The sequence below is a fragment of the Saccopteryx leptura genome, chromosome 2, assembly GCF_036850995.1.
Source record: "Saccopteryx leptura isolate mSacLep1 chromosome 2, mSacLep1_pri_phased_curated, whole genome shotgun sequence".
Classification (NCBI taxonomy): Eukaryota; Metazoa; Chordata; class Mammalia; order Chiroptera; family Emballonuridae; genus Saccopteryx; species Saccopteryx leptura.
This window is the reverse complement of record NC_089504.1, coordinates 293,063,718-293,081,808: the sequence shown is the minus strand read 5'-3', so window position 1 is coordinate 293,081,808 and position 18,091 is coordinate 293,063,718. Positions and strand designations below refer to the sequence as shown.

At 34.5% G+C, this 18,091-nt stretch overlaps 1 protein-coding gene across 5 annotated transcripts in view; it reads right to left on the bottom strand.

Moving 5' to 3' along the window:
• FOXP2 (forkhead box P2) overlaps positions 1-18,091 on the bottom strand; it is a 661,310-nt gene that overhangs the window by 160,804 nt on the left and 482,415 nt on the right. For 4 of the 5 annotated variants that reach the window (XM_066362522.1, XM_066362526.1, XM_066362523.1 and 1 more), the window contains one exon: positions 16,395-16,484. In XM_066362522.1, coding sequence (XP_066218619.1) covers positions 16,395-16,484 — 90 coding nt within the window. Of the gene's footprint in view, positions 1-12,738; positions 12,797-16,394; positions 16,485-18,091 lie in introns of all 5 variants that reach the window. The other variant, XM_066362527.1, reaches the window with a different exon arrangement.

Below are 18,091 nucleotides of genomic sequence, written 5' to 3'. Positions count from 1 at the left end.
AAGTCATATCCCTTGGTCCCCATGTGTGGGTAATTGTTGTAGTAATATAATGTTATAGTAATTAAATATATAGAAATATAAAAAATATGAAAGATATATAAAAGCAATTAAGATATAATATTAAAATTAATTAAGAAAATTAAATAAAGTTATGCCCTCTGGATAGGAATTAATATAGTGTGTATAAATATGATAACCAGTTAGTTTTTGTGTGAAGTTATACATAAATAAGAAGTGGCTTGATGTCATAACTCTGTATGTTAACATAAACAAGAAGCTTCCCTAGAAACATCTTAAGAGTGGCTTGATGTAACATTTCAGTAGCTTAACATAAAAAGGGCTCCCCAAAAAGGTGGTTTGAGGTGATAATTTTGTAGATTAACACTTGTTAGAAGGCGTTGGCCAGAAAAGGTACTAAAGCTGAGGGACCCTGCTGCGAGAGTCGCCCAGAATCCAACGTGAACATAAGACTGTCTCCATGCTGCTCTGAGCTCTGACCAAAGATAGTCGAGAGGAGCTGTACCCAGACATGCAAAAAGGATTTGTGAGAAATAAATTGCCTGTGTGATTCTTGCAACTAACTTGTGTGTCGACTGTGTCTTTCCTCCCGTGGCAGTTAGTGTCAGCACTGATCAGTAGCATCCTCATAGCCGCCTCAAGAGTAGTCTCAAAGAGGCTGCCAGCCCTGCTGATAAGCAGGAGTGTCCTACTGCATGGGGAAGTCGAATCAGGGACGTCTGATCAACATAGAGCTTGGGCTCTACTGGGACATTAATAACACATATGATGAACTGTCCATGGCAGACACCATTAGCTGATTATCCCAAAGCCATTCTTTCCTTCTTCTCTACCAAAAATACCCTAACTTTGTTCAGTGACAATGTGCCTGGTTAAACACAGCAGCTTTACGGACTCAGTTAAAGTGATGAGTGTTCAGGCCAATGAGATGGAACCAAAAGCCACCATGTGGGGCAAGCTTGCTATAAGGTGGGGTGAGTGGGGAGCGATTTCGCAGGCGTGCACTTATTTCTCTGTCGTCTCTCCTTCTTTCTGCCTGAAACCTGCCCACGGTGCCAGGAGAAGGGGCAGCCGTCCTGAGACCATGACCATGGAGGCTACACAGGGGCAGCGCAGGGGCTAACAGGAGTGTGGGTCCTGTGTGTCATCCTTGAGTGGCGAAACCAGCTGAATCTAGACTTCCATACAAATATATCTAAATTTCTAAGTAGAGCAGTTCATAAACTCCATAGTAAGTTTAGATAGTAGTTTAGTGGAAATATCCAGCAGTCACATGGATAAGGCAACAGATAATTCATAAAAACTATACACTATGTAAAAGTACAGTTTCTTGATGATATATGAGAACTCTTCACGTTTCATTTGTAATCCTATATATTTCCAGTATCATTTTATTAAGCAGACTTCTTACTTCCCATCTCTGAGTACAAGTATTACGGATGTTTAGTGGCGTTAGGAGCATGACTAGCACAAAATAATGAAGTAGAAAATTTTGTTAAAAAGTAGCAGACAGGCCTGACCTGTGGTGTCACAGTGGATAAAGCGTCGACCTGGAAATGCTGAGTTTGCCGGTTTGAAACCCTGGGCTTGCCTGGTCAAGGCACATATGGGAGTTGATGCTTCCAGCTCCTCCCCCCTTCTCTCTCTCTGTCTCTCTCTCTCTGTCTCTCTCTCCTCTCTCTCCTCTCTCTCCCTCTCTGTCTCTCTCCTCTTTAAAAATGAATAAATAAAATTAAAAAAAGTAGCAGACAAAACGGGGTAAAGGGCTGATTGTAAGCAAAATACTTAGGTATATATAAAATCAATAAACCAGAAGATAGAATCTAGCAAGATATTATGTATTTTGGTAAAGATAAAGAAAGAATTAGTTGTTACTGTTAGATAAGCATAAATATAGTGCATGTTATCTAACCAGGAAAATAAATCAGTTGAAGTGGTATTCCAAAACAGACTGCCTAACTAGAGTAAAAGACAAGATATATTACTAATGTGAGGAGAAGTGGGTAATGCGACCTAAATCATATCCCCCTAATGATAGGAATGTTTGCTTGTAAGTTTTGTTCTATAAAAAACAGAAAAACTGGTAAATGCTATAACTTCACACTTGTTTTATCAGGTTGAAGAGAAGTAATACCTTGGATTTATTCTGTTTAAGGAAAAATTTAATTCGCATAATTCCACTGAATTTTGCAAAGATTTATTTAGCATCTAATATGTGCCAAATCAAGCATTGTGTTAGGAATACACTGTAATTCCTGATCTCCAAGGGTTTGTACTCTGAGACTGAGCTACAGAAGTAGTCAAATAATCATAATAAATGTATTATTGATACATGTAGGAAAAGAAAATAAAAGTATGACACAGAGGAGAGGGGTTATTTTTCTTCGAAGAGTTAAAAAAGATTCTAGGAAGTAGAACTGTGGAGTTTTCACAGGAGTTTGGCAACTAGATGAAGGGTGAGGGTGGGAAAATTACCTTCCAAATAAATGGTAAAATAGTAACAAGCCTATTAGATATTAAAGTCCTTATAGTTCATAGTGCCCTGCAAAGTGCCAGGCATAGAAGAAACAGTCTATAAATGGGTGCAAATGAATAAACAAACAGCATGCTTAGATAACAGTAAGGATTAAAGCATGATTATAGTCAGCACTGCTAGGGCAGACAGCCTTTGGTGCTGTGCTGAGGGGTTAAAGAACAGGGTTATCTCACATTAGGGCAGAGAAATGTGACCCAATCAGATTAGAAGGTTTACATCTGAAAGCTGTAGAATAGGATTAGGAAAATTAATGAAAACATTGATGAAGGGTGAGAAAAACAAACAATTTCAGTTTGAAAGTTGCTCAGGACTGAGATGCATTAGGAGGTGACTGAGAAAACACATCTGGCGCCTAGGGGAGAGGACAAACTTGTTGGGATTGCACAGCAGCAATGGTCTATCGACTCCACACATTTATGCAAAACTTACGATGTGCTAGACACTGGAAATAAACAGGTGAATAATACACAGTCCCAACCTTCATGGAGATTATAGTGCTTATGATGAACTGATATATGCAAGGACAGAAGTATATATAACATAGAAATATGATAATATAAAGAAAGGAATTATTTATTCCTCATCATGTGTGTGTAGCAGAGTAGACTTCACAGAAATATGACAATGGAAATTTAAAAGCTGCAAAAAAAGAAAGAAAAACTCATGGACACAAACAACAGCGTGGTGATTATGGAAGGTAGGGAGTGGAGGAGGGTATGGTGAGGATGAATGGTGATGGACAAACACTTGATTTGGGGGGTAAACACTCAATACGGTGCACAGAGATGTGTTGCAAAATGGGACACCTAAAACCTGTATAATTATGTCAACCAGTGTCACCCCAATAAATTCAATTAAAAAGTAAAAAATAACAGCAGCACGGAAGTGTTCAGGGTGGACAAGTGGAGAAGGAAATGTTGAGAAAAGAGACAGGCACGGTCAGCTGCTGAGACATGAAGCGACAGAGGAACTGTAGCAGTGTGACGCTGCTGCTCACACGAAGTGCAAAAGCCGGTGCACAGGGAGTTCAGCCTGCCAGGGCACCACACAAGACAGCTGTCTTTGAAGATAATGAGTTTTTTCTTAAGGTTTCTAATATCTAAAGAGAGGCCAGTTGGGCATAATGAACATATAACTGAGGTCTTTAGAAACCAGATATTATTATTTTTTTTAAATCAAAGAAGAAAAAGGGATGAGTTCATTACTGATAATTTCATATAAGAATTAATGATAATAAAAATAAAATATTGACAATATTGTTGCAAATGATCCTAGAAAGAATGAACAGAGAGAAACATCTCAAGAAACCTGCTCAGAGTCCATTTAAACTAGCTCAGATTTAAAGACATCTATAAAAAAATTAACAAACAGCAAACAAAAAAATTGCAAGAAATTGCAAGAGTGAGAGCCACCGAATACTGAGTCTGTAAAATTACTGATGTATCACTAGTGCAGTTTATTTCATTCTGTTGGTAGAAAACTGAGTCCCAGAGAGTGAATCACATAGTATGATATATTACAATTCAGATTCAGTGCTTTTCATACAGGGAACCACTTTCCTGTTGTAGAGGAGAAGTTCAGAGTTCTTAGATAATACTTTGTGGACCAGCTACATTAGAATCTCCTAGAGAGTTTAAAATATTCTGATTTATCAAGGTCTTATCCCCAATAATTTTAGCTGAACAGTCTGGGTGGACCCAAGATTCTTCATTTTAAAAAGATCTTCAAGTAATATCTCAGATTTGAAAACTATTGGCCTAAATGAACTCTAAAACTGGTAAGGGAAATGGTTGTTGATTAAGGGCAATTAATTATCTCAGGACAAAGGGAAACTAAATGATGCCCAAGTTTTTGAAAAATTAAAACTTTATTCATAATCAGTAATTTGTTTAAATATCTACCATCTGCTTCTTTCTCTGGGAAGAGGATGGAATACAGAGCGAAAGATTTTATTCTTTGTGGGTTCTTTTATTTTAAACAAAGATATGTTATTGAAGAATTTACTACAGTGTTTCTGTGAGACAATGGATTTTTCTCATGTCAGCACATCATAAAGTTCAATGTGCTCCTTGGTTTGTCACTTGAGAATGTTCAGTATCACTAGCCATAGAAGACATTAAGGTGGCATTTTTTACAGCAATGCAAGTGTTGTTAGCATTAGAAGTGTAAGAATTTATATACTGTGAAAAGGAATTTTCTGTCTATTTTGTATTATCAAAATGCTTAACTACTAGGTACTGCAGGTTCTGTATCTATACTGATAAAACATAAAAATTGAGTTCATCAAACAACAAAAACTTAAAAAAGAAATAACCACCAAATACTTTTAGCCAAACTGGATGTGATTCAAGAACTTCAACTGTGAACTGAATCTAAATAGCAGCTCTAGAATTCAAGTGGTAAAATACCAAGCTCAGAACGTCTGATACAATCAGTCAGCAATCACAGACCATTAAAATAAAGCCTCTACTCCTTACTGAACTTCTATGATGTCTGTTCACACCCAACACACTGCCTTCCCCATCTTATGAAAACATGCCAGGCAACTTTTACTTTTAAGGATTACTTCATTTACAATTAAAAAGAAGAAAAATGTTAATAATAATATTAAGTGTCTCTCTCAGTTCTCAGTTCTTCATATCAAATATAATCAAGGAATTTTGGATTTTTCTAAAAGGTATTAGATTGCAAGATCTAGTAGAGTGGACCTTTTAAGTTCACAGATGTAGAGGACTGGCCTGATTATTTTCAAAACCCAAAGTTCCAAAACATTATATCTCTGTAATCTGTCAAGACACAAAACTGAATCAAACATGCTAGCAGGCAGATCTAGTCTTTAGATTGCTGGCTCCTCCCACACGAGAATTAATCCACCCATTCCTTGGCATTCCTCAAGGTACCTTTTCTGTTCTCTACCTGTCCTCACCTATGTAGGAAGATATGATATAAAGACAATTGTTCGATTTCAAAAAATGACATTGATCATGAGGTAAATAAATTTTATTAAAAATTGGAAGTTAACTTGTGTTACAACAATGGTAGCATGAGTCAGAATAAGGACCTCTCCATATTTTTGAACTGGGCATTTCTTGAATTTGAGGATTCTTGAGAATCTCAGGATGCATACCCTGTGAATATTAAGAATCTACAACAGTCTGACCAGGCGGTGGCACAGTGGAAAGAGCGTCGGACTGTGACGCACTTGAAGCTGGGAGGACCCACGTTTGAATCCCCGAGGTCACCAGCTTGAGCGTGGGCTCATCTGGTTTGAGCAAGGCTCACCAGCTTGAGCCCAAGGGCAAGGGGTCACTGGGTCTGCTGTAGTCCACCTGTCAAGGCACATATGAGAAATCAAGCAATGAACAACTAAGGTGCTGCAATGAAGAATTGATGCTTCTCATCTCTCTCTCTTCCTATCTTTCTGTCCTTATCTGTCCCTCTCTCTGTCTCTCTGTCTCTGTCACACACACACAAAAAGTCTACTACAATTATTTCTCATGACTGGTTTCTTCCTCATCTAATCATAGAACATAATTTTCATCTTAAAAAATCTACTATACTATAGCGATTTATTAACATTTATTAAATGCCTTTGGGAAAAATAACTTAGTGCCCAACTATAATTTAACTTAAAATAATGCTTGAGTCTTATAATACGTTTGTATGATTTTTGTATTAAGGTAAGATGGATGAAATATTTTTTAAAGAACAATTTATTACACTTTTGTTTGATCATTTCAAATGCCAAGCTTCCAATTCAGCATTATTAAAATAATCATAATCAGCATAACCTAAGACCTGCTTATAAAAACTGGCCTTTTAATACGATCATACCTGCCACTTTTAGTTTGAATATTCATTTCTTAATCAGCGTTCTAGTAATTCTGACAAAAGGATTTAAGAAATGATGAAACCCTTCTATGGTAACTTAAACAGAGCCATCGATCATGTCATCAGTAACAAGAGATGTCTGGCACTAAATGTAATTCTTCAAGTCCTTCTAAGTACTGAGATATTCAAGAGTAGAGCTTTTATACTAAAGAAAGAGCTTTTATACTAAAACTACAACTTAAAATAATATAAAAGAAACTAAAATCGGGGTAAGATAAAAACTAAGTATTAGATACTACATTATAAGAAGTAGCACAGTTTTACTATCTTGTTAGTAAAATAATATGCTAGAATATATTTTAGATTCAAGACAGAATTGAGTAACTACAGGCATTTAAAGTTACTCTGCTTGACCAGTGATAGCGCAGTGGATAGAACAACAACCAGGAAGATGAGGGCCCAGCTGGAAACCTGGAGGTCTTGGCTAGAGAGCAGGCCCGTAGACTTGAGTTTGAGGTTGCTGGCTTGAGCGTAAGATCATCAACATGATTCCAAGGTCACTGGCATGAGCCCAAAGGTCACTGACTTGAAGTTCAAGATCACTGGCTTGAGGCCAAGGCCACTGACTTAAAACCCAAAGTCTCTGGCTTGAGCAAGGGGTCACTGGCTCAGCTTGAGCCCCCTAGTCAAGGCTCGTATTAGATGTAATCAATTAACAACTAATGCAACTATGAGTTGAAGCTTCTCACCACTCTCTCTCCCTCCTGTCTCTCTCTCTTAAAACAGAGTAATAATAAATAAAAATAAAGTTACTCTTTTCTCAATATGAGAATGAAGGGATACTAATTAAGTAAAATGGACAAGATTACATGATAAGAGAAAAGGAATCATAAAGAAAAAAAACATAGTAGAAATGGTGAAATTAGCAGAGAAATTTAAAGAAAATCAAGTAAAAATGTGGACAGCAGGATAATAGAATGATATGAATAGAATCCACAGAGATAAAACAATGAATCTTAAATATAAGTGAATTTCAAAATAATTTCACTTTTTGTCTTTAATCAATTACTAACACTGTTCTTCACTTTGTCATTCAATTTAGCTTGAACACCTCCAAACATCTTAAGATAAAATTCACAGCCTAAGTCTTAAATCCTATAGAGAGCTCCCTTACCAATATTAATGTGTATTTCTTTCTTTTTCTCACTTTATTTAAGGTAGAGAAGTCAGGGGAAAACATACCTAAAATCCTAATGGATTACAAAAAGAAGCAGGGGTTGGATACCGAAGAAAAGAGGAAATTTGACCTCCTAGAAAGTTTTCTTCCATATTTAATTTGTAGAAACTGTATTATATATGCAATATACATTTGCTTGCACAATTGGAGACATAGCAATCTGAGGAGCAAAAGTACATTTATGAATTCTTCTTTTTGAATTTTACATTGATGTTAAAGTAATATTTTTCCCATTTATTATTGATCACCTTAATATTGCAGATCCTCAGTTACTAGCAAATGATAAAGAAAGGGGATTAAGAATTATCGATGTTGCAGTTCACCATTACGTGCATAAAAATGCTCATCCTCAGGGACATTATTTGACGTGGTTTACAAGTTCCATGTTTTAAAAACTCTCCCTTTTCTACTTTACCGGGTGACGGTGCATTGGATAGAACATCAGCTTGGGACACAGAGGACCCAGGTTCAAAACCTGAGGTTTGCTGGCTTGAGCACAGGCTCATATGGCTTGAGCATGGGCTCCCCAGCTTGAGTGCAGGGTTACTGGCTTAAGCATGGGATCATAGACATGACCCTGTGTTTGCTGGTTTGAGCCCAAAATCACTGGCTTGAAGCCCAAGGTTGTTGGCTAGAGCCCAAGGTCACTGGCTTGCGCAAGCGGTCACTGGTTCAGCTGCAAGGCACATATGAGAAAGCAATAAATGAAAAACTAAGGTTATGCAACAAAGAATTGATGCTTCTCATCTCTCTCCCTTCCTATCTGTCCCTATCTGTCTCTCTTTCTCTGTCTCTCTCTCTATAAAAACAAAAACAAAAAAATCTCTCCCTTTTATTGACCTTCCTTGATTAAATAAATACTAATTTGATTTTTCTTTCCTCCTCTTTTTTTTCCCTTCTGCTTTTTCCCCATAGTTCTAAAAAAAGTGGATGTTACTGAGCTCCTCCTTATAAATGATCTTTTTCAGGAATCTCCATTCCTACAGACTCACCTACCATTTTTAGATTACTTCACAAACATTTGTCTCTAGTCCTGACCTCTCAGTCAAGCTCTAATTTTCTATAAGTTTGCTATTCTGACTTACTTTTCTTGCCATCACCTCAAATTCAACATGGATGAAGCTCAGTTTACCATATGCCTAAGTAATTTTTTAAAAATTACCATTATTCCAGATTCTTAACAACTCACATCCCCCAAAATATCCTCCGAATGCAGCATTATTACGAAGATTTTTATAAAACACTGATTTGATCACATTACTTCCTTATCATAAAACTTTAATAACCCCCGTTACCTCAACCATAAAGGACAAACGCGTTAGCGGCCATTTCAGGCTCTGTACAGTTGCTGATATGTATTCCTAGCCCTCGTTATTCCTTTAGTATGACATCTCTACAATGGTCAAGACAAACTACTTACTCTTGCTTAACAAGACCTCACAATTTCCTAGCTATGCATCTTGATGACATCTTTTGAAAGATCTCAATTTAAGACTATCACATTCTTTTTTTTTTTTTTTAATGAAAGGAGGGAAAATAGACTCCTGCATGCGCTCTGACTGTGATCTATGCCACAACTTCCACCTAGGGCCAATGCTGGGACTGAACTATCCTCAGCACTTGAGGCCAACCAACAGAGCTATCCTCAGTGCCGGAGACCGACACTCAAAAAAACTGAGCTACTGGCTGTGACAGGGAAAGTGGAAAAGGGGAAGATGGAGGGGAAGAGAAGCTGATGGTCACATCTCATGTCTGCACTGACTGGGGATTGAACCTGGGACGTCGGCATGCCAGGCCAATGCCCTCTCCACTGAACCAACCTGCAAGGATCTAAGTTTCCTTTCTTTAAGCTCTACAGAGGTGCTACTTCTCCACAAAACCTTTCCTGATCACTTACACCTGAATGAATTTTCTTATATGCTTATAGCTCTTTCTGCCTTCCCCATTCCTGTAGCACATCCACTGGCCCAACGTTTGTGTACAAGCCTTAGTATCTCCTCCACTATATCATAAGCCCCTGAGGCTATTACACATGATGAATACTCAATTTATACTGAATGAAAAAGGGTTTTTCCCAAAAATCTCTTCCCACTCTCCTCTCAGCACAATCTCCTCATTCATTGTTTTGACAAATATTTATTGAGTTCTATTATTCACCATTGTGTTAGGCACTAAAAATAAGTAGGACATTTACAGTCCCTGCTGTTACAGAGCTCATAGTCTAGAAAAAACAAACAAACATTAAAATATTATTTCATAACAGATGAGTGTGAAGTATGCATGTTGTGAGGGTCTATAGAAGTACCTAAAACACTCACTGTTAATTTCTTATAAATTAGGGATACTTGATTGCAGTTAAGAAGCAAATAGTGAAAATTATGGTCCAATAGAAGGAACCGTATTATAGAATATTTATCATACCTTGGATTAAATATCAGGTTCTGAAAATGATCATAAGGAAATCACTAACTCGTAAAGGCAAGGATGCTAGTTACTTTATATCAGTGGTGGGATTCAAATAATTTAACAACCGGTTCTCTGTCCTAAGGACCATTTTGAGTATAAAATAAGTATAAAATAACATTTTATATTATACATTATTTAAGTATAAAATAACATTTTATATTATATATTATTTAAGTATAAAATAGTATAAAATAACACTTTAAGTAAATAATAATCTGGGTGTATTATATACTGAAGGCTAGTTTATTTATTTCATGCATTTAATACTTAAATAAGAATAAAAGAGGTACACAAAACTAGATTATAAGTTTTATAATATTAATGAAAAAATACTAAATAATACATGACAAAAAATAAAACTGTTTTTTAAGATATTTCTATATATTTTTTTCAATTATTTTTATTTATTTATTCATTTTAGAGAAGAGAGACAGAGAGAGAGATAGAGAGAGAAGTGGGGGAGGAGCAGGAAGCATCAACTCCCATATGTGCCTTGACCAGGCAAGCCCAGAGTTTTGAACCGGCGACCTCAGCATTCCAGGTCGATGCTTTATCCACTGCGCCACCACAGGTCAGGCTCCATATTGTTTTTGATTGGCTGGTGTCCTCACTTGCAATTTTTTTCACTTACAGACAGAATAAACATGACTGTGGGTGCTTAGAATACACTCTTGCGCAACTGAACGATAAAAAAGAATAAGGATGGTAAATTAGTGATTTCCACATCGGGCAGCTGCCCAGGTTCACCTTAGAAAGAGCCCTGATTACAAGTGCCATTTTAACAACCGGTTCACCAAACTCAACAAAAAATTAGATGCCAGTTTTTCCAAACCGGCGTGAACCAGCTGAATCCCACCACTGCTTTATATTGTATTCTTTTAAGTCTTCACAACAATCTTGCAAGTTGAGTTTCCTTATTCCCATTTTAGAAATGAGAAAACAGGCCCCAAGAAATCAAGCTACTCTACCCAAAGTCCTACTAATTAAGGGCAGAAGTAGGATTCAGACAGAAAACATGTTCTTTCTCCTATGTGCCGTGCATAAATCATACACAAGTTCTCCACGCAAGCGCACTTAACAATGACAGACTGGTTAACCTAGACTGCCTCCTCCATGGGATGTCAGCCTGAGAAGCTAGCCATAGGTGGCATTATAAGCTTTTAAAAATTTTACTTATTGATTTTAGAGAGAGAGGAAGGGAGAGAGAAAGCAAGACAGAAACATGGATTTGTTCCTGTATGTGCCTGGACCAGAGATTGAGCCTGCAACCTTTGTGTATAAGGATGTCTGACTGAGCTATCGAGCCATAATCTTTTGAAGAAAGATTTTGTTATATTACATTCTTGTGAAATTACCTATTTCATGCTGACTTTTAAGAAATGTTCTTTACTAGAATGAGGAAATCATCACCACAAAAGACATAGTTTCTCCTTGTTAAAAGTTTTTATATCAACATCTTTTAAAATTTATGATTTAAAAATACAGTGTATTGGATTACTGGCTTATTATATTTTTATAAAGAAAATATAAATAGCTAAAAAGTCATTTTAAAAATTCTTTCTTGGTATTCTGCATCTACTTAAACCCATATCACAAAATTTCTTGATTAGTTTCTTTCAGTATTTGAAATAAAATGTGTTTTGGCCTGCTCTAGTTCTTCTGTACTAGAAGTCAGAAATTAATGTTGAAAAGAAAGTATTCAAATTTATTCCTTACCACTGTATAAATGGATTTTGATAATTTCCTAAAACATATTTATAAATGTCCAATTCCATATCCCACAGAATTATTTACTTTCATCATTTATACATTTTATGCTTTATTATATTCCCTAGAAATGTGACATTTAGAAATGCTAATTAGCTTACTGCAGCATTTCTTGATTGGCTGCTGATGCTGATTTTTAACATTTTGGAGTAAAGAATTAGAGGAAGGTAGAAATGTAAACTGTTAAACTGTATTTGTTAAACTGTATTATATCACAACATATTTTAATGTAGATTATTAAAGATTAAAGTATATACATGGGTAAAATGACTCCTTGTTCAAATTAGATTTTTCCTAAAAGTAATTTATAAAATTATCTTAAAGCATTAAATGAAACAAAGTTTAGCTGTTATACAAAATGATACTTGCACATAGGTTTCCATACAAAGAAGATTTAGTACTTTGATTCCAAAGCACTATTTTTGGCTATGGTATGTTATTAAAGTCTTCTTTAAGTAAAGTAAAACCAAGCAAATAAACATAATCCTCAACTCAAAAGCTAATATCCAAGAAAGTACAGCTATTCTTGAAAAATTAAGATGCCTATCACTTAGTTAAAAAAGATAAAATAAATCTTTAATCACAGAATATTATATTTTGTTCACCAGTTAACCCAATGTCTACATTTTAAAGATGTGGAGTGAATTCCTCAAACCTATATAACTAGTTTGTGGCCGAGTCAGAATAAGACCCCTAAATTTAATTCACTTTTGCTTTTATTATTCCATTCTTGAAGTAATTAACACAGAATTATTTTTAAAAATTAATTTCAGTTACCTACTGGAAAAGAGAAGCTTATATTAGCAATTAACCTACAATGAAGGAAGTGATTACATTGCTATATACTAACATTCATCTAAGATAGCAAAGCAATGGCATTTACCTTAAATTTACGTCTCTGCTCTGCACAGCTGTTGAAGAACCACAAGTCTGTCTCATGGCTGTAAATGTAACAAGAACAATAATGCGACCAATTTCATACCTAAACTAAATTAAGTAGATCTGTCATAGGCTAGAAAATGGATAATGTTTTTTATAAGAATGGTATTAAATTACAGATTATGGAAGTGTGCATATGTGCATTTACAAATGTGTGTGTACGTGAACATGTATATGTGAATTTACTCTTTTTAACCTATAAATTAGTTTTATGACTTTGAAAGCATTACATATTACCTTTGACTAACTTTCCTTATTATGGACCACTATGTGTTTATCATCTCCTACTGAGTAAGGATGTAAAAAAGAAAAATCTGGTAATGCTTAGTTTAATATCAGCTCTTATTTGCATCACAATCTTTATATATTATTCAACAATATGTCATAAATCAATATATTTATTGATTGGCCCTATTTAATTGGCATTTTGTATAGTGAATAAATATGAAAAAATGTTTCAAATACACATATTCAGATATCTGTACATGAAAGTGAGATCACTACTACACTCGGTATTGAAGCTTGTCAGTTGTGACTTTTTCTTTCCATTTTCCATTAGATATGCTTATATTTGTGCCATTTGTACACAAAAACATGAAAAAAGTGTGTGAAAACTAATAGCAAACACTAGTCTGCTAGACACTGACTCTCTACCATATCACAACTTCAGATCTGGACACCACCCTTCAACAGTTAAAAGAAATTCAGTTGAGTATAACAAGCAACAAATATTGTTCTTGTGACTTGAGCCATCAAAATATTTTTCAAAAATCTGTATTTTCTTTCAAACTTTATAAAATACTTCTCCATCAAAACTATATTGTAAAATAAAAAAACATATCTCTGTTGGCCCTCTAACAACATGTTATGCCTGATAAAGTACAAACCAACAATATCCATTATTAACACGAAATATCTTGCCTTAATGGTACACAATATGAAATATTTTCAATGATCTCTTTTAATTCTAAAGACAATCTACACCAACTTTATTATGAAAAATTGGTTAAATTCTTAGTTGAATAATAAAAGAACTAGAATATGAGAAAATCATAAATGTTTTAAAGTGTTAATTTCATATTAAATAGTTATAATTTTTAATAAAAATATTCTACCTTGCTCTTTAATGTAAGTGGGAATAGTGCAACTCACATTAAATTTTATTTGCAGATGCAAAACTTAGTATTACGTAATATCCCCCATTGACAGCATGTGTAAGGGAGGATAAAATGCTATTAGGTACTTATTAAATTTTTAGTACAATTCCAGCATGTTTCCAGTTGCTAAGCTTATCAAGTACTATGAAATGCTAAACATGTAGTATCACATTATATAAATTGTTGTGTATATTTTGGTGAACAAATAAGTCTTCATTCATTATTCCAAATTCTCATTCTTAAAAACCAACTTTTCATTCCTGTGACATTTTAGTCTGAGATCCCATTAAAATTACAAAATAATAATAAAATGCTAAAGTTGTATGATCTATACAATGGAGATATATTTATATTAAGATGAATCACAGAGCACTAAATATAAGTGATACAATAAACCATAGTAATGGTTAGCAACCAAGATTGTTAAGAGATATTTATAAACTTTTAATCATTCTTTTATGGTAAAATAACAAAATTGAGGACTTAAGCTCAAAATTTTATTTATACAACATATAGTAGGTGAGCATCAATTTATTATTTTAAAGTCATTACTATTTCTATATTATTGTGTGTGTTTTATAAGAAAAAGTATATACATTTGGGTTAAACAAAGTATGAAATTTTGCTTTCCAATATAACAAAAAAGAGAGAAGAAAAACTTAAGCCCAGTCATTCTTTCCAGATGTAACTTGGTAACCATCAATTTAAAAAAAACTTCTACTGGACTTCACTTTGGAAAAGAAGAAACAACTACTTGATCTAATTTGTCAAGAGACATAATTAGAACAATATATAGTCTTTTTCAGATATTCAAAACAATATACCCTTTCCTACCTTTGGTTTATACTGCTAGCATCTAAACCTCCTTTGGTATACCAACAAGAAAGCAAAATTCCCAGTTTTAAGTCACGGTGAGGATAAACATTTCATTTGCTACCTTCTGTGATTTTTCTGTAAATTTTCTCTGTCATGTAAATGTATGGAGAGGTTCTCATGGAATCATTTATCGGAATGGAAATACTCCAATCACTGTTACTACTTGGGGAAGGATACGTTGGTGAGGAAAATGTCTCACTACATAATTACTGATTAGTTAAAACAAAAGAATGTGAAACTTGTTTTAAAAGAGAAAAATTAAGATAGATCTTAAACTCAGGCTGATTCAATAGAACTCGCTTGCAATCCAGGCAAACCTCCGTTAGAACACATGCTTTAACCCCAAGTCCTCATTCTTCCCATCCACTCCCCCAAAATGGGTTTGGGCCCAGGAAAATATATTCTCATCTCAAATATGTCTAGCAACCATCAATTTAATCCAGTTTTTTAGGTAATAGTAGTTTCTGGATTGTGTACCTCAATAGCCTATAATTCTCTGTCATACTACTAAGCTTCAGAGTCCATCATGTAAAAATTAGTCACTAACATCTGGGAGTACATCTAAAAATGAAAACAGACATATAGGCCATAAAAATTTTTATAGATAGTTATGTTAAAGCAATAAGAAAGATGTTTACATTTCTTTAACTAAGCTTGCCTTATTAGACATGTATATAATGTGTTTTTTAAAAAAGCATTTCTTATCTTTCAACAGAGATGATAAACACTTTGAAAGATGTTTTATGCAACTCCAGATACCTTTCTTTTTCATTTAAATTTTATTTAGAAAATCAAATTTAATGGGGTGACATTGATCAATAAGAGTACATAAGTTTCAGGTAAACATTTCCATAGCATTTGAACTGTTGACTGTGTTGTGTGCCCATCAGATACCTTTCAAATATTTTTGAAATATACACTAAAAGTGTTTCTTTGCTGGAGACAAATGTCTTATATATTTCTGCTAAAAATATACAAAGCAATGGTTATATTATATAACTAAAAGTTACTTTAAAAGACATACCTACTATCAGATTCACAGGACAAACATAGTAAGAACAACAAACTCTGGAATGTATTTTTATAACTGCAGCAACAGCAATAATTCCTTGGCAAATTCAGTGTTTTTAGTAACCTTGGAAGTTTTCTGCATTTATCATTTGGATGCAACTGCAAAAGGGTTGTCTAAGACTGCTTTGTTTTCTTACATACCATTTTTCTGTGATTTTCTTGTAAGAGAAAAATTTCACATTTTAACCTGTTTGTGAATAAAATTCCATTAAAATCCCAGAAAGGAGTTTTATACAAAACTTTTTTACGCCTGCATATACCAAACACGTTCCCTACATACTTTTTGCAATAAATGACCTTGTAAAATTTTGAAACCTATGTTAGAAACTTATTTCTTGCCCTTTCAAGAAGATAAAATGAGTTTCCTTTCTGAATTAAAATGACCTACATATGCAAATAGAATAATTTTCCGAATGTATATAACTCAGTCTACATTTCTGATCTCCTTGTAAATATGTTCTAAAATAAGATCCCAGGACAGGAACACTTTACCTACCTGCAGTGGTCTCTGCTTATCACTGCTTTTAGGAGACTTCAGGCCACCTGTTTGCTGCTGTAGAAGAAGCTGTCTGGCTGCCTGGAGAGCCTAGGAGTAGAAACAGAGCAACTGCTAAACATTTTAATCAAGGTAAAGTGATAAACAGTTATTCCTTGGTTTAATAGCAATAGGCTTCAATATATGTGAACTTCAGTCTATTCTTTCTAAAAAAAAATCATTACATTGCCTTTTCTTCGAATAGGAAAAAGATTTACATAACACACATATACAACTTTACTTAAAATCACAGAGATGGATGTTACCCTGCAGGAAATAAAGTTAATTTGTTTAAAGTGCTTAAAGAGGAAAGAATCACAAACTGCATCAATAACCTCATTCCCACAAGGAACTTGTCTTTGAGTGTTCAACTAAAATGCCCGCTTCCTTTTAGATTATCATTCAATTTGCATTTTCATATTACAATTTTGAAGCAAAAGCAGTAGACTTCAAGTGTTACCGGAAGCTGTAATTAAATTTGACAAATCAACATCAGATTATCTTGAAAGTGAATTAATAAGGATTTTCACTAAAGATTTAAAAACACTTTTTTTTTTGTACTTACAATTCAAGGGGAAACCTCTCTCCTTTGACAAAATAAAGTGCAGTTTTAATGCCAAATAAAATTGAGTGGTTTTCATTTGCATTCTTAGCAAAATCAGAGAACAAAGAAATTACTACTCAGCCAATCAGGTTTGTTTCTATGTGTGACAGAATACCAATCAAAATAGATGTTTTCATTTATTCTAATGGTTTCTTTCCCACTCAGGAAAATAAAACTTAACATAAGAAATTAATGTATGCATTTCATTTACCAGAAGAGAGGCAGTTTGGCACTTGTACTACATAAACTTATACAAGAACTAGTGCATAACAACAAAACAAACAAACAAACAATAACATATTGAGATATTTTGAATGAAACAGTATAAACTAATTTTTAAAAACTTCTTACGAGCCTCTACTGTACAAACTTATTTTTTGTCTCATCAACTCAGTTCAGTGAACACTAATGATGAAATTTTCCAGCACATGAAACAAAATCAATCTCAGCCTTGCTTTGTTATTCACTGATTTAGATTACATGGTAAAGTTTTCATGATGGGGGAGATATTTTAGATCAATTTTTGTCTATAATAATTAAGATTCTAAGCTGTAAAAAGTACAATTTTGATTGGAATCAATGATCTGGTTTTTAAGAGAGTTCCTAGTATCCATGACAACAGTTGCTTTGACAAGACGTGCATATGGCATTACACTGCCAGCTGGTGTGAACAATGTTTGAACTACTGCATTGAGATGCTGAGCAAACAGAAAAAGTTGCCACGTCTTTACCCTCAGGGAAGGCAGTCATCCCCTGATCAATTATGAAAAGACAGAGAGGAGGGCTGCTACAGTCTGGCTCCAAGCAAGTTTTCTGAGAAGGCAGGCAGACATAGAAACCAAAGTAAACAAGCTGAGTGCACAGCACCATCTCCTAACAACATTGATTTGTCTTCCTCTAGCAGGAGCTGGCATAGCTTGTAAAGCATACATTTTGGAAACACACGTACTTAAAAAAAAAATCATCGTTTGGTTTTTTAAAAAAATTTTCAAATAATTACAAGTCAACCGAAATGTTTCTCAGGATGGAACATTCCAGTGGATTCAGACAAATT